This window comes from Acyrthosiphon pisum, chromosome A1 (assembly GCF_005508785.2).
Source record: "Acyrthosiphon pisum isolate AL4f chromosome A1, pea_aphid_22Mar2018_4r6ur, whole genome shotgun sequence".
NCBI classification, from domain to species: domain Eukaryota; kingdom Metazoa; phylum Arthropoda; class Insecta; order Hemiptera; family Aphididae; genus Acyrthosiphon; species Acyrthosiphon pisum.
In genome coordinates this window covers 110891716-110916464 of record NC_042494.1, presented here as the reverse complement: position 1 = coordinate 110916464, position 24749 = coordinate 110891716, and the positions used below count along the sequence as shown (strand labels likewise).

General features: G+C 27.9%; 1 protein-coding gene across 1 annotated transcript in view; it reads left to right on the top strand.

Annotated features, from left to right (window-relative positions):
* LOC100574734 (LHFPL tetraspan subfamily member 1 protein) overlaps positions 1–24749 on the top strand; it is a 266810-nt gene that overhangs the window by 235756 nt on the left and 6305 nt on the right. Inside the window, exon 5 of the mRNA XM_003245649.4 lies at positions 20194–20292. Coding sequence (XP_003245697.1) covers positions 20194–20292 — 99 coding nt within the window. The remainder of the gene's footprint in view (positions 1–20193; positions 20293–24749) is intronic.

The window sequence follows — 24749 nt, the reverse complement described above, 5'->3', positions numbered from 1 at the left end:
GACATTAATTTTAAAAAAAACTAATAAAATTCAAAAATTGCTTATGCCTATAATTAGCTCAAAATGAGTCAAAATATTTTGGAAATTTTATGGTGCATAGAAAATGCTAATTTACACATTTATTGAAAATTTAATGTATCTACGGTTAATATTTACGTTATATTTTAGAGTTACACCAAAAATCAAAATCGATTTTGTCATAAACCGATTTTGCGTAAAATTTTCTTTTTTTTTTTCTTAATTTTTTTCTGTTTTCCTGGCGCTTTTGAAAACTACTGGGAATTTTAAACTGAATGCATTAACTAAAATCACTTTCCCACCAGAAAAGATACTTAAGTTGAAAATCGAATCATTATTTCAACTACTTACTGTGTACAGATACAAATAAAAAAAACACACATCGTTGTATAATCAATACATTCATCGCTCCGCTCAGAATCTAAAAAAACCATTGTGGTTTAATAATGATTGACACAGTTTGATGCAGTAAAAACTAAAAAGGTTGATATTTTTTGGTTTCGTTTTTAAATTGTAGTTTGTGTTGAATATTTTTCGAGAATATAAAGTACCTATATGAAACGTATTATCGCTATCGATCATTATTCGTTACTCGTAAAATGGGTAACCTATTTGTTTACCATAAAAATAATTTAGTGACTACTAAGAATTACCATATTTCAATATAAATATGACATATATGTATTGATTTTGCATTAAAATGAAAATATCGGTTTCCTCCAATAGGTACTTAGATGCAAATGTGAAATTTTGTAGTCTGCACAAGTAAATTATTGTAATGTGTATTCGTTTTTATCGAAATGAATCTTTATGAAGTTATTTAAAAAGTTTAGTTGAGTTAATCCACTTTAACTTCAAATAATCGTACAACTAGCTTGTGATTTACGATTAAAATAACCCAATTTAAACTTTATCAGTTAACAATTGACATGAATGATCACAAAAATAACCAGATTTGCAATTTATATCAAGGCATATTTTGTAACCATTATTTTTAAAAAACTAATTTGGTCTTTAAAATATTTTGCGTAAGAACGTTATTTCCTTAAAGTATAAAGATTATAACAATTTATTCCAATATGTTGTCGTGTTTTTCAAAATAATATCGTATTACATTATTATTATATGAATTTAATAAACTTTTATGATATTACACCTACATCGTACTTTGATGTTTTTTTAACCAAATTTTAAAGTTATGTGATTCTCGAAAAATGAACCGACTACAAAAATATCAGTATTGTAGATGATTATCCTGTCCATAAAGTTGGGTTACAAAAAAGAAAAAAAGGTATAGTTAAACTATATGAATATCATATAGTAAATAATAATTATGAGTCAAAATACTGATTTATGAGATAACGATGAGAAAAAGAAAACGTCGCTTAGAAAACGTTTACCAACGGTTGTTAATTTTTCTTGGAATACAATTTTTATTCTATAAGCAACACATAAAATGTCGATAATTTCTGTTCTAAATAATATGTTGAAGTGAAACTTATTTACGGAGGGTACAATGCCGAAAAATGTGTAACGAAATTATGCTCGGCATGAAATTTCAAGTGGCATCGACCAAATGTGAAAAATAATTTTATTTTCTCAAAATAATCCGGTTATTATTAATATTATTTATATTTATAGTATTATTATCTATTTGGATATTTAATAATTAGTGTAGAATAGTAAGACGGTGCATCGTTTTAATAAATACTGTATGTATTAATTAAATGTACATACATAATAATATATAATATATAGGTATGTATATTAACATCAGAAAATCCCAGATGTCACTAAAAACTACAAAACAAAGTTCACTTAATCCGCGTGTACTTGTACACACACACACACTTTTTTCAACAATAATCCTTTACTATTAAGTTCTGTTAAAAATTTAAATTGTAGTAAAAACAACATTACCAGTTATAGCAGTTATATATTTTGCATATAACGATCTGCGATAATACTTTTAAATTCTACATTTATAAAAACGCATGCTCTATCTAAGGCAATCTCATCATACATGCAAAACATAAACATATTATTTTACGAGTGAAGCGCAAAACAAGTACCTAATTAATGTTTTAAAAATTGTAAGTATTGTTATGAGTTACAATGGCAATTTAGAATTTCCTAATAATGGTAGGTGATTGGCGGAGGGGAATAGGGTATAAACATTTTTTTTTATTTACATTCAAGAACTTCCTATTTTTGTATTTTTTTCGTACGACTTTTGGAAGACCCTATTTAGATAATAATATGTTTACGCTATATTATTATTAAAGATTTTAGATTTTTTCTTAGAAAACAAAATTTAATTTCCTCGACGGTAGTGTGTTTTTTTAGCCCCATGGATATGATCCCCACCACTGATAAGTCATATTGACTATTATATTTTGACGTATAGTGTCTACTGTGTATCATAATATTATTATATATTTATAACCTATACGTATACGTGTTTTAATTATCATAATAATTATTTTTACTTTGTTTACTCGTTAAGAAGATATTATATTAATTTCATCTCGTTCCGTGTTTAAAGTATAAAATAACAAATTAATAAATTCATCCGAAACTTAAAAATGTTAAGTTTTGAATAACCATGACTCTAGATACCTGTGACATGAATATAATATCAAATAAAATTGGATGCATATATGCGCATGCATAATGTGGTCCTATCAATTCAAAAGTATTCCGTGCGCTGATTGCAAACACTTTGAATAATTTAACTGTTTTTTGAGACGGTTCGCTGTCGAAAGAAATATCGGGGACACTGCGTAAATCTAAACAAATAAACTAAATAATATAGTCTACTAGCTATATATATATATACGTAGCGAGAACGCCACTGAATGATTGTTGCGTGTTTAAAATGGTTCGGAAACAAAATGCTTGTCAGCATTGTACCAGGCAAATCTAGACTCGTTGTTGTTTTTCTTTTTTCGCAAACGATAAATCGGTATTTCCTTTTTCTGGACACCACCCGTTTTTCAAAACGATAAATCGAACACTTTACGTGCGCTTCTGTTATACGATATATTTTTTATATATCATGTTATGTATATATGGAGTAAAAAATACACACATGTACATTGAATACGATATGATTCTTTTGACGACCATATAATTTAAACACTCATAATTTCAAAATGTGTTTACTCTCTTCAAAAGTCTATACGAATACACGCGAATCTAACAAAAAATTTTTTTTTGCCATTCTTATTGTTACCATAACAACTATCAGCTAATGTTAACTTATTATTATTTTTAAATTCCAATCTGTGTGTGTAAATATAATATAATATTAAGTCTAGTGAATTACGCCAGGGCCGAGTGTCATCGAGATTTTTAGGGTTAAGGTTTCAATTACTGAGGTTATTAGCCTGTGGTACTGTGGAGGAGGGATCTGTGATTTTTGTGTAAACACGTGTGTGTTGTTTTTTGGCAGATTTTTTAGTGGGAACCCGTAGATATCTGCCATACCCGGGTGGAGGATGGCAGCACTTCTAACCTAACCAAACCGTGACTTGCCCGAAGAAAAATTTCACCCCGGCCGGGTTCGAACCGGCATCGGTGTGCGTCACTACCGACGCCTTAATCCACTCGGTCACTCCATCTCACATTAAATTTTTCTATAAATAATAGTATACAATAACACCGGAAATACGCCAAACCGTTGTATCCGCCAATCCATAATAAATTGAGATTTATACTCAGTTATAGGTTCGATTATACCGCGAAGCAAATTACGCTCAAACCCTATAATAATAGTCGTACCCATCAGGATTATTGTCCATAACCGAATTTACGTACCTATCCGGGTTCCCCTGAGGTGGCCAAAATCTACTTTTACCACTGTAACTGACTCCGCGTCATGAACGGATACTGGGTTCAGCCACTAACAAGTCGATTCAGGAACATAGCGCTGGTATGTATCTATATAGTATAATAAAATACAACCATACGAGGGATGTTGATATTCCAAATGCGGAAAATGTCGAAAAAAAGTCAACAGTTTATGAGTGTTTACTTGTAAATTAATGCTTTGTTTACCCGAACACATGGGTACCTAACCTATATACATATATTATATTAGTATATAACAATAAAAGTGTATATATATATATATATATATATAAGTATACGCGTATATTAGTATACGTCGGCACCAAATTATTCACATTTTATATGAACTTTCGACGGTGCAAACAATCTGATTGTGATAACTTCTGAGATCGTATATCCTCGCAGTGATATTATTATGATATTTTAGATTTCGAGACGAAGCATCCGTGTTTGCATAACATGTTTGCTAGTATATGTGTGTACTTTGACTTTGATGATGTGGGCTAAATGCAGGCAGCGGATGCTCGTTAAATATTCTAATGTATTCCACACGTCTCCTAAGTTGCTTATTCAATGTCATTGGAAACAATCAAATTATCGATAATTTGTGGCATAAATGTTGGCAGTGATAAGGGATTTTGTCTGTCACGTTCGGCTTGTTTAGGCATTAACAACTCATATGGGGGTTGTACAATTCAAAAAATAACCCAATAATAAATCATTGTTAAATATATTTTATCAATACAACGTATCCGTATGCTGTTTTTTTTTTTTTTATTGAAACTGTGTAACATATAGAAGTTATTCTGTTCATGTAATATTATAGTGTTAAAATAGTCAAAAATATTTTCCAAAAATTAAATATTGTACATAGAAAATAGTTAACTTAGAGATACAACTATTTTAATGTTTCGTATTAAGTATCTATATTAATTATATTTCTTATAACTCCAACCAAAATTATAAATCCACAACAATTCCTTTAAATATTTATATTGTTCTTTTAGTACTATTATTTTTTTTAAACATTGTTGATTTACAACAGGTAAATATTCTTCATCGATATAATTTTTTTGTTTAGTTTCTTTTATTAATAATAATATTTATAACGCTTAAAATATTTATATAAACATTTCATTTAAATCAAATTAATTTTTAAAATTAACAATAAACAACTATTAAAATCTTTGAAAATAATCGGTAAATACATAATAATAAATCAAAAATTAATATTTTATTTTATTAACACATATTATTCAATTAGGTAATTTCATTTCATTTTTTAAAATCTGAGGCAGAGGAGTGATACATTTTTTAAAATCGTATGTAGAATGTTTTTGATTATAGTTAATTAACAGTAATTATAGATTTAGTTAAGATATGTGTACGTTGAGAATTAATTTAGATTTTTTATTTCACTGGATAAACAGTTTTTTTATTTATATAAATTAATATATAGGTATATTTTTTTATTTTAATTAATTTGAACCATTAAAATAATAAATTGTTTTTATTTTAAATTTAAAAATTAGCTGCATAGTTAATATAATGATTATATTAAATATTTTAAGTCTATATAATTTCAAAAAAATACTAAAGTTTAAATAAGTAGGTAGGTATATGTGGAGGTGAGAATATAATATGACTTTTTTGCATACCACACTATTCAACATTATTGATTTAAAACTCACCTGCAGTACAGTTACTGAAAAATGTAAATTTAAAACATTTACTTTTATTAATGACTATTAATATAGTTTAAAGTACCTATACATTTTACTTTCAGTAAATTACCAATTTAGAATTTCAGAAACGGTAATGAATAATATGTAAACAACAAATTTATCAATCCTCATAATACTAAAATAAAAACGAATCGTCTACAACATTCGATTTTAAATCGCTATTTAATATTATTAATTCATGTAAGTACACAATTTTCTATGCTAGGTTTACACCAAGCTGACGAAACAAAAAACAAAGTAAATTTGAAAATTTAGCGACAAAACAGCAAAAAATGGAAATGGAAACATTTACCAGTCAAAGTGTTTATGTTTTGTTTTGATTTTTTTTTTTTTTTGGTGTTCACACAGCATAGATAAATCAGAAACCGAAACCTTGATTTAATTAGTCATTAATTTATAATCCTTAATCAATTTTCTGTTATCATATTTATAATTATAATATGATATTACCTAATTATATTATTTTTATTATTTAATAACTCAACATTTCATTTGACTTTATACTAACTGTATCAACTAAATTCGCATATCTTAGTTAACTTAACGAGCATTTATGTCTCAAAGTGACGATACAAATTGTCAAAAAATAAGGAGCGACTGAAAAATTAATACGATATTGATATAAGACATACGAAAAAAATCATTATAATGTTATATAATTCATCGTAATATTGTTCATAATTTTTAAACGATTATATATAATGAAATAAACTAGTAACAATACACACAAATCACACAAGTTAATATTTACTAATTATACTATAATTAAATCATAATTTTTAATAATTCACAAAAAAAATATTTTTATACTCACATAATATACCAAATACATGTATAGAAAATTGTAAAATAAAAATATAATTAAAAACCAAATCGACGTTCCAGAAACGCTATTATCGTCAGGATCATCGTCATCAAAATAATTATTCTCCAAGAAGTCGTCTGCACAAACAAAAACATTTTTCAATTTGCATAATGCATTTTCGTCTTCACTCATATTATTTACTTTAAATTCAACACACTGAGCAGTGAGCTCTCAATATAACAATAGGTGAACAGCGCACGATTGTCAAGTATAACATAATCACAAAATATGAGCGTAGGTAGATGCCTATAAGCGTAATTATTTAAAGTAGAATATAAATTTTAAAATATGTAATACATAAAATGTATAAATATATCAGTATTATACTGTAGATTTGAATGTGTTTTAATTATTTTACGATAGTTTTAAAGAAATACATCATGGCATATTATATCCCATATCAATTATATTATTTTTGCATTACGCTTTTCCATTTTTAAAATAGTATTCTGGCACAATAACATTTGAATTATGTAAATCTATTTATAAAAGAATTAAAAATATATTAATATTGTTATAGTTATTACTTATTTTATGTAGTGCTTAATTTGTAAAAAATATTTACGAGAGTTTAATGATATTTGATGTACATTTTATTTGTTTCATCATTTAAAAATGAATAATAAAAAAAAATGACATATACCACAACGTTGAAATAAAAGGGGTTGGTAGAGAAGACTAGAAACGCATAGAAAATAAAAACGTGAATCGGAAAATATATCTGTTTTATCAAGTCCTATTAAAAAATTCCAAACAGTGAAAATTTATTTTACAGCATAATTTGATACGATACAACTTTTGTGTTTATAGTATTACAATTGAGCAATAATAGTCCTTGAAAATAGTTTTTACAAAAATATAAAATAGATGAAATATTAGATATAGTATTTAGTACTATTTACTACATATACTCATACGATTTTTACAAATTATAAAACGTTGATAGATTAATATTGATTAAAAAGCATTCCAATCAATATAACACACATATCTTCCAAATCCATTATCAAAGACCTATTATCCTTAGCACACAAAGTTAAATAGCTCAAAAATTACTCGATCAAATTTAGATTCAGATAAAAAATGTAATAGGACTAACAATTTATAGAAAAAAAAGGGTAATTTTCTATATGAAAAAAAGAAGTTGGTATCGCCACATGACACTCCTTAAATGGAATCCAAGTATTGGAAATATGGTCCTTAAGTATACTTTAACATTTTAAAAATCATTATTAAAAAAAAAATGGAGGTGAACATATTGACAGGTATTCGTAATTTATTTTTTTGTCACGCCTGCACCGAAAGTTTGGTTTTCGATAGTGGTTGAAGCGTTGAAAAGCGTCCTTTTTCCGTCCAGCGGGCAATAAAGTGTGAATCCCTAAAAGTGCCGGGTGGTAAAGTGGAAATCTCAAGAAGTGTGGGCGGTAAAGTGGAAATCCCCAAAAGTGCTGGGCGCACACATCACGCGCGTATCTTCTGCATAACCAGACACTAAAATCTATACCATGGTCCTTAAAAAACATAAACTTTTGGTTACGTCTTATATTCATTTTATAACCTCCATGCGTGACGCTTAAAAAAAAAACCAAATCGTTTCTTTCATAAAATATTGTTGTCGTAGAATTATGGTCTAGTTGTTGCATATAGATCCCTGAATTACCTTTGACAAAAAATAGTATGTGTGGCTCGTGTGGGAAGGCAATTTCAGTCGCGGGTGAAATGCAGCCCTCGCCTGTGGCTTATGACGCACACGTCGCCCGCGACTGGAATAGCTCTCTTCCCGCCCTTGCCATACAATATACTATATTTTTAGTTTGATTTTTTAGTATGTAAACAAATTCTATTGTACTTTTAATACAAACTAAATTCAAATTATTGGGTATTATGCTTTTATCAAAGGGGCATCTATGAGAGTTATGTACACATGATGAAGTACCTACCTACGTGTATTTATATTATTTTTGGTGTGATGAACTGACTAAAACTTTAATATAAAATTGTTGACCGTTAGCATTTAAATTTATCCATATTAATGTATTTATAAACATTTAATTAACATAAAACTAATTACTGAGATTATTAACACATAACCTCTAAAATTAAATTATTATAAAATACTAATGAGAATTTATATTATGACATAAAATAATTGTTATGGACTGTTAAAATACTGTTTTTTTTTTGGAAATTTTCTATAGCAGTTATTGGAACAACTAACACAGAGACCATAATGCAAAAGACACGTTTTCATAGAAACTGTTGACAAATTTTGGACGAAGCTTTTATTTTATGGGTACAACAATAATGCAATTCTCTGTGGTAATTAGTGAAACGAAACAAGTGACCAAAACCCCGTCTTGTAGTTTACCGCAGTAAGAATTGCTGTAGACTCACAACAGTCGTACCTGTATAATACATGTGTACGAATTAAATATTATGTTAAAAACAAAATAATCTTATACTGTTTACGCATACAAATTTCATCAAAATTAAAATCTACCACCTGCAATTATGTAACGTATTATAATAAATGAGTACAAGACATCATATTATAATAGTGTAAAATAACTTGTTCGGCCGACCCAACACACTTGTAAAATTATTATAGAGACGCTGTTTTCTTGCAAGTAAATAATAATAATATATAACTATAATAGGCAGCCACTGGTAGCAATTACTTTTACGTTGTGCTGTTTTCCACTGGGGTGTATTTGACTGTGGGTATACTGTGCATACCCACATGTGCCGATTCATATTATGAAACGGAACTTTTGAAGAGCAACCAGTGTGTTATTCCATGAAAATGTAAAGCGCAACACACTTTAATACGACGATGCTTACCGTTAATACAAAATACTTCATTAATTATAAATATTTCGATTAAAATGCAAAAACGCACGTCTGACGTATGCCCGTATATATACAATATAAACGGTTAAATATTATATTATATCGTATTATTTATCGTACATTATTTTGCATAATAAGTGTGTCTACCTATATACGTACACGCGGGATAAATCGCTACACTCGTGTAAGTGTTGTCGTGCCCATCCAGAACGGTATTCATAACATTCACAACTACTGTTGACTTTCAGTAATAATTGAAGACATATCAAAGAGATTGGTGGTGTATGCTACCAAAAAAAAAAGTATAGAAATATATTCAAAGAAAGAAAAATAAATCGATAATATGTACAATTAACGCGTTGACTTTCAGTAATAATTATTGTCAATTCACAGAACTTTTTTCTTCTTTCAAGTCTTTATATTATATACACCTGCAAGATTCACTAAGTATCCTGTATTAGCGTTTTGTATGCATGACTATAATATTGTCCACTTTACGCTTGTTTAATATTCTATTTATTCGGGTTTTAATACGAAAACATAACATGGATAAAAAGCGTAAAACAACCAACATCCTAGCTTTCCGCTGTTGCCAGTTGGTAATTTATTATAATAATATTATTCGCTGTAATATTCGTTTTGACCTATTTGAACGCAAGTTATACACTGACGGACGCAGTGTCTTTTCGTGTGGGTACATATGGGAGTTGTAGAGGTACCTGTACAAGCTAATTTCTCAACTAGGTACTTTTGTAACTTGGGTGGTTAAATTTTAATTTGGTATGCATACGACCCTACTAAATGTGTATACGTGTTAACCAAATATTGTATTAATTCCTGTGTTCTAGATAAGTACTCCAGGGTAGAAATAAATGTCCATGTCTAAATAACTGTAAAGAAATAAATAAAATATCACACGACAAATAATAAAAAAAATTATACGTTTGAATTTTTGGTTTAGGTGTTACTGTGTTAAATTAATTAACTAACCTATATAGCTAATTTGATGCATCATAAAGTGTCAAATTACAATATATAGATAATAATTATAATGCATACGTATATAATTATTTTCCATGCAAAACATGAAGTAGTATATTAAACAGTTGATAATTAGAAATATATAAATATATTTGTATTGTTTTTAATAAGCAGTCTGAACTATACTAACACTATTAATCTCAGTACAAATATTTTTATTCATTATAATATACTGAACTTAATTTCGTTGTGAGTTATATTATACATAAATTCAGATACCAATATTATATTTATATTTGTTTATTGTTGTTATAATGCGTTAAAAATTGCATACATTATACACATTTTATTAGGCTCAAAAGTAACATCTCATCAAACGCCAACGGCTGTGTTAGGGAGCATCTAATTAGAACAGTTGATAGTTAACTATTGGTTTCACTAGTAGTCATATGTATAAATTAACAAGCCATCTAGATAATGTTTAAGTAATTTCGTATTATATTGTATAAATTAGATGTATAAAATATGTAGGTATGTATAAATGTATAATGTGTTGATTAAATACTAAATAGAAAAGTAATTAGACTCTCTACTCCCAAGTATTCCAAAATTCCAAAATTCAGTTGATATATTCCTCAGTATGATTTATTAGTTAATTATATAATTAATTAGTAATGAGGTTATTACGTGTACCAACTATAAGGATAATTACCATATATACATTTCAAATACAAATCTAAATATTAAATTTGAAATGGATATCACGATGAGATTTCGTTTTCTTACCGGTAGTTGGTATTACGATCTGTCATAAGCATGTATACTCCTTTTCAAAAGAGAACATACCGCTTTCGCGCATGTCAAATGATTCGATTGGTGCAGTGAAAACCACGTGATCACAGTAACAATGGAAAATTGGTGGGGGATGCGCACCGCCGGATATTAATTGGTCGCCGACCGGTATGTTCTCTTTTGAAACAGAGTATAGATATTTACCATATATTTCAAATCAATAATTAATTAAATCTGAAGTACAATAAATTCAAAACAAATAAAAAACTCATATTATATTATTATTACATATGATTATAAATACATATTACATCTCCAGAAACTTTGGAGCATTCAAATTTTTATAAAAACGTCTCGTTAATTCGTTCAAACTCGATAACAGCTCATTTAAAATTTAAAATTTTTTATATTTTGATTTTTATATAGTAGTCAACTCAAAATCTAATATAGATGCATTATAAAAAAAAAATATTGATAAAATTTAAATTATTTTCATAAATATGCTAGAAAGTTGTGCGGTAGCAATTGTTCAATATTATGCTCTGTTTTAGTTTTCAATCATCCCTCAAAATTCAAATAATGGTTTTGCGTTTAAATAAGCGTCGGCTTACATCATATTAATACGACCATATATCAACGGATAAGGATGTGACATTTCCGTAGCTATACACCATGCCCTGGATATCTACCTAAATCTACCTACAACTGGGATAGGGAACGAACGACAAAAAAAGAAAAAAGGATATATTTAATGGGGTGTATACCATGTCACTTCGATTGAATATTATTGACGCAGATATTATGTAATTACTTCTAAATTATTTTTTATGTAGTAAAAATCAAATTAGCTAAATAACTATAACAATTATGTAAAATGTAAATTGAAAGTTATAAACTATAATATGGAGAAGATTCTATTATTTTGTTTTATCTTATATTAAGTTTTCCCCAAAAATAATTTTATATGAAATTTATGAATTATGTTATTAAAATTTCTGTTATAAATAAAATCTAAGTTTTTTAATATAAAAAGATCGCATACATTGTGTTCTAAGATGTTTTTGTTGTTGTATGTTAAATAATTCAATCCAACACACAAAAATATAACTAAAATAGTTTCAAAATCGTTATTGTTGGTTATTGCCAAGTTAGTTCCTAAAGTACTTTTCGGGTGATTTGCATTATAAAAATTCTGAATGAAAATGATTTCGATACATCAAGACATTCAAACGGCATAAATGTATAAATGGCGCATTACAATCGCTCGCAATTGCTTTGGTCATTGTGCGTCGTTTGCTAGTTATAAAACAATAAATAATAATTACAACGAAAGTCATGCGTGTGGTTGGATGCTATAGTGTTTAGTAGTGAACGGCTAACTATGTGCAGCTGTAGAGTTGACTGTACAACAGTGGTAGAGGAATGGACGACTGTAAACACAATCGATAACTTTACGTTGTCTGATGTCTAAAGCGTCCTTTATTTAATTACTCGCACTGAATATTTCATAAATTCATCATCATAGACTCGGTTGAAAATATTAGTGATCAACGATTACAGTTCAAAGTAACAGCTTTGTAACCGGAAATTGCTAACAATACACCAAATCTTCAATAGTGGATAAAATCGTGCCTTGAAACCTTTGAAACGTGTCGATTAAGGCCAAAACACAGTTAGTAGGTATTATTGAATTGCATTTACCCAGGAAGTCATTTCGTGGTGTTAGAAGTAGAACATGACAAGTTTAACTTAAATCATATTGACCACGCTAAACGACATTTACGAAATTCATCTATTTAAAAAATAATAAATTCATATTACTAAGGTATTTACCTAAATCCACCACTGAAACTTTTAAACATTGGCTTGAAAAATTATGATAAGAAAGAAGAAAGTTTACAAACATTTTATTGGCCATTGTTTAGTTAGGATCACTCAAGTGACGACTGCAATGTTATGAAAGTATATCAATATATTACTTTCTCGTTTATTGTAACATCTCTGATCTGTTGTATCAAAAACAATTATTATGAGCATGGTTGTTATTTTTGACTTATTTAATGACTTATGAAAAAATAATGATGTTTTTAAAAATGCTCAATGCCTCAATCTATAGATTAATTTATTTTCTTATCAGTCAAGATCATCAAATTATTTTTTACTTACATAAGTTTATAAAATTTTAGATAAGAACTATTAGCAAGTTAAGTCAAACTCAACCCTTCATCAAAAAGTTCAAACACAGTTGCTTTGTATTTAGAATATTTCAGCTAAATATTTGACTGTAATTAAATAACTTTACTATTGAAAAAAAAAACATGATTTTAGGCCAATTTGTGTTTATTCTCAGGATTAATATATGTACCTACTTCAGGAAAATAAAATAATTAATATAAATAATTATCAAAAACCCGAAAAAAAAAAGATATTTTTACAACTAATAAAAATCGTATATTTGGTTTTAATTTTTTGGTTAAAGTTATCAAGACTAACATATTTTTAAAATCAATTGATAATCTACAGTATATATAAAACAGTACCGTATACTAAATAAATTACTCTCTAGCACTTATAACACTTTCAATAAAATGTATTCATATAACCAATATTGTAAAAAAAAAAAAAATGAAATATTTTGCTAGCCATCTAACAAATAAATATTATGATATATTTGGTCCAGATTTTATTGACATAAGCCTATAATAGGTTAACAACTATTTTAATTAATGTGATTTCCAACCATGTGCAAATTCGTCATACTTTCGCAGTACATATTTTATATTTTAATAGTGAACATTTAACACAATGGTGTAACACTAATTGTAAAGCTGTTATAGTGACTATTCCATTCGAAGATTAAGTGCAATAATATTATAATACTATAACTAAGTACCGGAAATGCATACACTAAGTGCTATCAAATGTGCGCACGTATTTATGCATATGAAATAGTTAGGTAACTCAAAATGTATTTCTATAAAACTGTGTTTATATTTCTATTAAACCCAGGGATTAAATCAAAAAAAAAAACAATGAAAATATTTTTATGTTCTTAGAAAAAAGGTAATAAATTGCGAGATAATTTTAAAATTAAATTGAAAAAATAATATATTGTAGGTACAAAGAACAAAATATGATAAAGTAATTATTTTTTTACTAAAATATGAATACAAATTAATTAAAATTGAATTTACATTTGGATATTATTTTAAACCATATTAATTACTATGTATCTACTGACATATTATTTATATGAATTATGCACGTATGATGAAAATATTATAATACCTATTATGTTAAAATGCGATTGTTTCGATTCAACACAATATAACATTAACTCCGTTTTTTTTTTTTTACCATACACATTATTCAAATTGAGTACCTAAAACATACAAACGCATACACGTCTGGACCCTATATTATATAATAATAATTATAATAACCATTATAGAGATTAGAGATGGGTACAACTTGCAGTATTGTGATGGAGAGTATACCTATTTGTACACCGTAGTTAATATTAAACTATGATTAAACCGGTCGAACAAAACATAATATAATTATTTACATATACGTACCTAGGTATTTTTTGTCATCTCTTACAGTTGTTATGTTGAACGTTTTAAGCTATTATAATAGTAAACGCACAAGTATGGAATATTCAACAGTATATTTGCATTTATAATATTCTTAATGGTAAATGTTAACTAAACAATAATAATTTATCTATAGATAGAGTCGTATTATATTTGTACGTATTTCATTATGATATAAATGCACGAATTATAATAATATGTAAGTATTATATAGTATGATGTCGTGAAGAGTAAATAATATTATTGTACAATATAATATCATATGGATCATGACGAAATTAAATATTGTAAATAAAAGCTATATGGAGGAAAACGGTACCATGTTGAATCAAATTGGTACGATTTTAGTTACCTGTGCAAGACGATTTGAAATATTCACATTATCGCGCGCACGGAACAATAAATAAAACAATATTGTAATAATAATGTTGACTGGCAGCCATCGACAAAAGCGATGAATCGGAATGTCTGATCCAGTTTTTGGTATGATGGTGGTACTGGCGTGGTTATAGTTGGTAACTGACATATTATATACTGACGTACATAATAGCATTATCTCTGAAGGAATGATAACTATGATAATTGTATAGTAAACAAAAGATATTTATATAACCGAATATGACCTACATTTAGCGGTCCACATGTATCAAACGTGCCTAGCTGGGATATTAATTGTTGGGTTTAAATTCAGTGACGTAATTTTCAGCTTTTAATAGGAGAGGACGAACGTTTTGACCAGTCCGTATAACTTAACCAAACAAAAAAAACAGATCGCTTCGTTTGTATGCTAATAATTTCCACTGACATTTTTATCTTGATACAATTCCCACCTTACTCAATAACTTTATACGTGTCTGAAGCAAAAAAATGCCTGAAAAAAGACGTGGAGGATCTAATTAATTACGGTACCATAATTTTATATTTTTATAAAAGGGTCAGGCAAATTAAATTACTACAATATGAAACGCGACTGCTAAAACGTAATTGAAAATCGAAAAAATTTTAATTGGTGCTTACCAATCGATTACAGAAGTTTTTTTCCGAAAGAGTGGATACATTTAAAAGTTATCGTTTTGTTCTTAGAATTTCTTTAGTATCAGCGTACATATTATATTTTTTTCTAAAGAACTATAAATAGTAATTATTATCGTGAAAATAGTTTTCTAATGCCTAAACACAATATTATATTCCTCAAAATTTGAAAAATGTAAATTGTGGTATTTCATTGACAACTGGCCCGACAATAGGACTGCTTTTACAATCAGATTCGGGAAAATGCACACCTTTCCACCCCCTCTAATGACACCACAGGGTTTAATATCATATTATTATAGTATAATAATTGTGAACTATAATTTATATTATTATTTATTATATTATCGTGAAACAGTTTTTTCCAACACATCCGTCTACCGCGTACCTTCCGACAAAGTTAATATTTATCTCCGTTATTTTTAAAATCGAGTTATTTTAAATGTCAATTTAGTTCTTATTCATTTAGTAGGGAGAAAATGTAAACCTCACTCAAAAGTCAGAGTTTTATAGCAATTAGTAGAAATAATACGTTTAAAACAGTAATAGGTATCGCTCATTAAAATGTGTTCTTTTTTATTAATGATATTATAATAATAATATGTGCAACAGTAAATTATAATCATTACGACACGTTAAAATTTTTTAATATTTAAAACGTCTCTGTTCCAATGAAAATAATATTGGATTACATGGTAGGCAATAATAGATAAATTGTATTTTTCTTCGGTCATTATTATTATAATATGATTCAGTCCTCAATCATGCAACCCAGATGGACAAAAATCGATTTCTGACAAAAATGTGCACACAACTTACTAGTTTTTTTCACTTTTTTTTGAAATCAATAATATTATTGTTTGAACAATTTTATTGCTTGTGATAGCTTTGTAGGTAGTTATAATTAATCATAAATTGTTAGTATTGTCAAATTTCCATTGGCTTTTTGTGACATTTGATCAATAATTATGGATTATAATTTTGTATATATATATGGTTTTACTTTATATTTTTAGCTCTAACGTGTATGTTTCATAATATCCTGTTTATTCACCCATAAACAATGTCCACATATTATATGACAGACAATACAAATGGTTCAAAGGCGGTTGAGGGTGATGTACATGGGCTATTATTTTGCCCCATTGTTTAGACCGCCGTGCAATTAATAACATTGCAGGTACCTATATTATGGTAATTTCGATGTTGATTGGAAATGACAATTAACACAGTTGGGACAATCAATGGACATCTTTTGAGTCAAGTGTGATGATTTAGTTTTGACTAGAGAAGGGTCTGACAAAAAAAAACTCCCCGTCGAGGGCGCAAAATGATAATATAGCCATAGGACTTGCGTTCATTAATTGTATGATATCAAAATATTCGTTTATTATTTATTACCCGTTTTAATATTTAACACAAGACATGAAATATAAATCATTATACAATATAATACCCACTTTTGTAAACGTATATAGGTACACTATAATAGCGCACGACAAATGTTTGTAGTTATATTTTTTTATAATTTTTTTTACGCGCGAGACGAGAGTTTTGAATAAAAGTGTGTAACAGCATGTGTGTGCGTGTTGGTGGATGAATATTAATCGCCGTGAAATTATATATTCAATTTGTGAACAATGTCTAAAACTGGAAAGCATTTCAGTTTAAATATTATACTCCAGCCCGAGGAGATGAACCACACTGTGTGCATAAGCAGACGGGATATGAATAGTACCAGCTAGAACTACGTGGTCGCAATACTCTATTAGTTGGATTTATGCGATCTGAATGGAAAATATATTATTAGAGTTTGCTCTATATGCAGTGTCTCTTGGGTTCCACCCAAAACCTTATCAGCTAGTCCTTGTTCTTGTCTAGTTATTTCATACAAACAATCCTCGATGACGATAAGAGGTCAATGATGCGTACCTATACCTATATAGCGAACCAAACTGGTAGATCGGTATAATACAAACTGTTCTGATTCATTTCATCTCCAAAAATCTGATGCGATACACTCGATAAAGTCAACAATAGTTGTGTTAAATCGATTGGTAGACTTACAATATATTACAATTTGTATTTCAGGAAGGAGTACCTATAGTACATATTATTATTATCTAAATCCGATTAATCAACACCGAAGCAGATATTTTTTGATCTTGACGACTGACTATAGTAATAATTAGATTACCTATATGAAATGTTTGATTCATCATAATTATTATTTTAGCAGAGAACATGGAATATTTAAGATTCTAATAGAAGTTTCAAAAATATTATATTTGTCTGGAATCATATTTTAGTAAAAGCGTTGCTCCAAAGTTCTAAAGGTTAAATATTAGAATATTCCATAAACATATCGTTTTTAAAAACGTATAGTAGTTAACGAAAAAATATAATAATATAAACTATAAAGAATAATTGATAAAAACAAATAATAAGTCATATTATTTGGTACACAATTATTTGAAAGTATGTGTAATGTGTATAAATTTAGGTTTTTAAAAAACGAATTTACAAAAATACATTATGCATTATACGAAGAAAATGTCTTGTTGGTATAATGCGTAGGTTCAAAAGAATATTAAATTTGATCACATCATATTATTATAATGCGATTCTTTTGCATTACAGTACTGCAACTTCAAACGAATAGTCTAATCGTCAAACTCTAATGAACTGTGTCATTATTCATTTGAATTATAAAAATTATCCCATGGTACCTAATAACTGAGATGCTAATTTGTATTAACATATTATTTATAAATTTTAAAGTTATGGATGACTTTAATTAATTGCTAATTTATGTACTACAACACTAGTTCCATGGATTTTATTTTTTTTTCTATTAGAATGTCTTTTCTTACTTTCATCTTCATAAGATCTGATAAAAAAAGTATTTGCAATTTGCATTGAACTTTCAAACTCCTCACTGTTATCACAAATACTCGTAGGTATGAAATTGTATTATGGTTCATATTTAAAAATATAGTTTTTTTTTTATTTGTTAAGTAATAAGACATTCCTAACCTAAGGCCTATCTACGGATATTTACAGAATATTTATTAAAAATATAGTATAAGTGTAATAAAGATTGACATGTATTACCTATGTAAATATATTATATTATTACTAAATTCAATGGCAATTATAATTTATCAAAATAATATTATTTTACAATATTATTAGATATGATCTTTAAGCATTGTTTACCATTGAGTAGGTATATAAAATTCGTAGTAGAGCGAACAAAGCATTTTTTGTTTACATTTGTTATTTGTGCGCGTATGACAAATGTGTTTTTCTTTTTGTGTCTAGAGACACGTTTTTAACCAGAGATAAAATGATTTAATATTGCGAGTGGTTTCTGGTAGACAAGTGGATCTAGTGCACCGCAAATACTTGAAATTTAATTCATAAAAAAAAATTGTATTACCATATTCTAGAAATTATATTATTTTTAAAATATTTTAGATATTTTTTAGCTATTTTCTATTGACATTTGTAGTTTTCCGTATTGTATTGGTTTTTTTTTCGAGTTATGTTGAACAAATTTTTTACAAGTCAAAACATGTATTTCACATGTTTATTTTAATTTAAATGTAAGGTTCCTCGTAAATTTTATTTACACCAATATATTTTAAAATATCCAAAATACATATTGCTATTATTATTATTATTATTATTATTATTATTTGGCACAATTTTTTTACAAGTATTTACACGTTCGTAGACGAACCTATTCAGTGTGGCCTATTATCTTGTTGACAGAATAAAAATAAAACAATTTAATTTGAAAGATCATGACTTTTTCTCTAAAGATTTTAGTTATTTTGTTGTAATTGAAACTTTTCACCGTCACTCATAATATTACAAATTTAAAATGTTTATACACAATCAAATTTTCAAAATATTTAGACTTATTTTAAGCTACGTAAACCACAAACCTGTTCACGCCTTTCTTAAGGTACGTTGAAGTATACAATATAAGTTAACTACAATAATACATGATCAAATAATATATGCGCTGTTATTGGAAAAAATTAGTTCAACTTGCAATCATATAAAAGAAAAACAAATTAAAAAACACCCTTAGAAATAAAGGCTGAGACAACGTTTCAGTTCAAAACCCAACACATCCATACAATGAACTATACTCCATTCCGAGGTATACTCTTGAAATTTACTTTACAGCACAGTGATTTCCTGGTATTTTTAAGTTATAACTTTCTTTGTAGAACTTTAATATAATTTCCTAATTATTTTAATCATTTATCTTACTCGTGACTGTATATATTCATATTATACTTATTAACTAATTTATATTTTATAATTTATTGTGTTTATTTTACTTTCGAATGAATAATATTGATCCACTATATGTTTAGTTTTTGTATTGATATAGTTTTCAGTTAATTATAATTAATACTGGTTTTTTGATTGTTTTTTTTTTCAGCGGCTCTCGTGAGCAGTGGTGGTGCTATTTATCCGATTGGCTGGGATAATAGAGAAGTGAAAGAGTCCTGTGGGAACATATCTGGACCATATAAACTAGGTAAGAGAACGTTATCTCAAATGACAGGGTTATTAAACATAGTCACTCAGAAATTTCATAATATTATAATAATATGCGCTCGAAAATTTTACCACTCGTACAATATTCACTAATCTATTTTCTTTGTATTACGCCTGTTTTATCTCAAAGGAGATATTTAATTCCCAGACGTTATTGAAATTCCTCAATGTGGATTTCAAATCATCAGGTAATTAAAATGGAATTGCTTTTATGGAATATATTCACGAGACTGATAAAATTATATACCTACCGCAGTTATTATTGATGAGAAAACTTGTAGAGATGAAGTAAATTATGGTGTATATTTGAGAATAATATTGTGATCGACTATTGTTAACTGTTCTCAAGTAGATCTCACATATTAAGTAGAATAATAATTGTAAAAAAGCTACCTACTCAGAAATGGTATAATTGAAACTGGGAAGATATCATTTTTTCATCTGATGTCACTAGTCATGGGTGACCATCCGGATTTTTAATGACAAAACCTTTACACACATACACACACGTGTTTCACTCCAACCTTACCCCCCCCCCCCCCAAACAAATAGCTATTAGTCAAAGTTGGCATAAAAAAAATACATAAAATTATTTATTATTCATTAAATATTAAATATATTTATTCATATTTAACGTTTTTGAATCACAAATACATAATAATATATGTTACAATGTTATGTTAATAGTGTGTACAAAGTCACATGTTTTACGAATTTTAGGAATTTGATAACACTGTACATAGTATATTATGCATTATTTAATGTTTATCATTTCTAAAATGTACAACGTTTAATTCACTTTCAATAACATTTTAAATATATTCACAAAATTATAAACTAGGGGACGGAGTGGCCGAGCGGACTAAGGCGTCGGTTGCGACGCGCACCGACGCCGGTTCAAAACCTCGGCTGCGGGCGGCATTTTTCTTCGGGAAAGTCACGATGCTAACCACTAATAAATCTTCCAAACTAACAAACACACGTGTTTAAACCTACAGTACCCTACCCCACAGTTAAAAACCACCCAATGGCCTAAGTTGCCGCGCGTTAATTGATAAAAAAAAAAAAAAATGAAAACTAAGAGTGCCTACCTTGCATTGATATGTAATATAGTTTATAATTTATTATGTTTTATTATCGGTTATTACCTATTAGTTATAATTAGTTACATGATACTTGATATTATCAAATTATAATGTTTCAATTAATTATCATTATTCGTAGAAATATGATTAGAGCGAGCTACTGTAAATATTAAACTAACGATTTATTTGATGAATTTTCATATTTATTAATATTTTCACTAAGGTGTACATGTGCAAAATATAATATTTGGACGTTATGTCAAATTTCCAATGTAAATGTATGAATGTTGTGTAACTATAAATGATCATTCAAATTTCTAACTAATATATTTTGGTTGTTAGAATTTACATTTTTGCTGATAATTGCGGAACACAATAATAATATATTGTTCATGTGTACCATGCGTCCACACTCATTCCAAAAATTCTGACAGAATATTTCAAATGTCTGTTGTGCTACTAATTGCATGTACCTAATCAAATAAAATAACCACAACCATTTGATCATAATTTATTGTTCGACCAAAATAGTTCAAACATCAAAAATGATTGGTGGTAGATCAAAAGTTTGCATTTTTAGTTATATGTATTAACGTGAATAATTTAATATTTAACTGTGTAGTAAATGCTAGTCAAATACAAACAATTTGCATTATATTTCGTACACTTTACTTACTCTTAGTATCTTTGTCAACTCTCATCTACAGTTATCTCCCTGCTTAATCAGTTTTTAATAACTTCATTTTTATGACATCTGATTTCAGTCGTTAACAAATCAATACAATTTAATTTAAAAACGAAAAATAAAAGAGTAACAAATTTCAAATTACTGTTAATTTTCCATCTTTTATGCACTTTCATAAATGTAAATGCCATCACCGCCTTTTTGTCGCTACGATAATAAGTGATTGAGTATTGACTTTGGATAAATACAAATAATTATATTTACTCACAATAAAAAAAGTAAGTAAAAAGTTGGTAACTGAAGCTCATATTTTATAAGAAAATATTATGTTATTACAATATAATATAATTTCTTACCAGTAAAGTTATGTTTTAATTCTTTTCGTGTATGTACCTACATGACGTATAGCTATAGTATTACAATATATAATCATTACATTAACAAAAAAATAATCATTGTTTCAAAAATGGTGGTGGAAATCATCACCAAATTTGTTTTTATTCCAATACAAAATTTAATATATAAATTATTTTCATAATTCTGTAGGTACCACTGCAGTATGTAGGTTATAAAATATTTAATGTAAACACATTTTTTTTAATCAAGATTCAAAGAAGAAACATATACCTGTTTAATATTATTTTATTACATGGACACTATTCTTGGGACTTGAGTCTTAGCTGATGAAAATGTGAAATGAAAAATTAATATACATATAACATAATACAATACAGTTATAAGATTTATATTTCTATGCAATAATAATTATTACGATGCCAAACTACCACTTCTGTTTGAAATCATTTAAACTATACATGGTACTGTTCACCAACCTCCGCTAAAATAAAACGTAATCATTGTATTATTTTTTTCCCTCTTAGAATGTGTGTTCGTTTCGGAACGATAATTTGAGTGACTTACAACTGGCGCCGTATATGTTGTAAATTAAAATTAGACTTAAAACATTTTTACACTCACACAAAAACACAAGATATGCACGAGAGCACCGCCTTGTATCCAATTCACGGTTACTGATAGCTAATGGACGAAAATCCATTAAAATTGCAGGGGGAGTGGGTTTAAAAACCAATTCTGTATTGCTTTTAGGAGGGTCACGGAATATTGAGGGGGTAAACCACCCCTAGATCCCCTTGCCCCAATTTCTACCTATGCGTCTACAGCTATAGTGAATAATTCTGATTGTCCGTGCTTAGGTCCCATTTGATCACAAAAATATTAAATACACCCAAATCATCGAATTTCGCCAGGATCTAAATGATTCTAACTGTGACCTCGATGTACCTTAGTTGAAACATGCATATCCATTGTAACGGTCGCATTTAATACTCGGAGTGTTGCGCATTTTCGACACATGAACTTTCTCTTTTTTCGTACCATAGAAGCATACACCCTCCCCCGCCTTTGATATTTCACAGCCGGTATTATGGTAGTCGTTTGATATAATATTCCAGTCGGTAAATTACCAGTACCGGTGTCGTCGTAGATGGGAAGCTATACTTTAGGTACTAACCGAACACTACCGCGGTCATTGATTGCATTTCTTTCCGGTCGGGTTAACATAACATAATGGTAAGGCATACAATAACATAACTCATTTTAACGAACGAAATCGAATTCTATCGATTCTATCACAATGTCAGAGTGCGTGTGATGAGCTTCTCAATACTTTACTAGAGAAAAAATGCATTAATTCATTAAGTTGTGTTATAAGACGTTATGCGATGTTATAATCAGTATAGGTACGCACGAATCCAACGACGGGTGGTTTTTTTTAGAAAGTTTGTTTCAGATTCTCTGTTTATAATATGCTGTCAGCTCTAAAAATATGTTTACACATTAATAATATTATAATCTATAGTTTAATTTGTCTACTATATTATTTCAATAATTCCTTCAAATAGTTAGTTAAATATATACTACAAACTAATGACTGGATAAACTAATATATACAACAGACTACATTTAGTACAGTTAACATATTTATAATATGAGAAATATATTAAGCAATCAATAACACTATTAAGATTACAAGAGTAAATAAAAATAAAATACGTTTGAAATGTAGTATGCCATAATACATATTATAAGCGTTAAATTAATTCAGTTTATGTATTTGATATAAAAAACCAATCTTTGTATCCTTGAACTATCATTGATCAAATAATACATCAAATGTGCAATATCTCTAGAGATTGTATTGCTTCTCATATTACTACTTGAATCAAATCATAAAACGTAGATATGTTAAATAAATTCAAAAGAAAACCAAGTAATAAATTATAAATATTATTGAGGTATATTATATTATGCACTATATAATAATAGTAAAATCATAAAATATAATATTAAAATTACCAATGAAATTAAAACAAAGTTATACAAAAGTTATACTTAACTAACTGTGATTTGTAAAAACTACAAAACAGTTTTAACTATTCAAGATTGAAATTATATATTACAAACAAAATAGCCAAATACATTAACTTAATAAAAAAAAGAAATACGTCTTATTACCTATATTTTATGAAAACATTTAACTGATTTATACACTTAGTCACTTGGTCGTGATAATACGTATTATTAATGTTTTTAAGTGATCTTAGAGTAAAATCACTCATTACAAAAAAGATAGAGAATAATATTTTT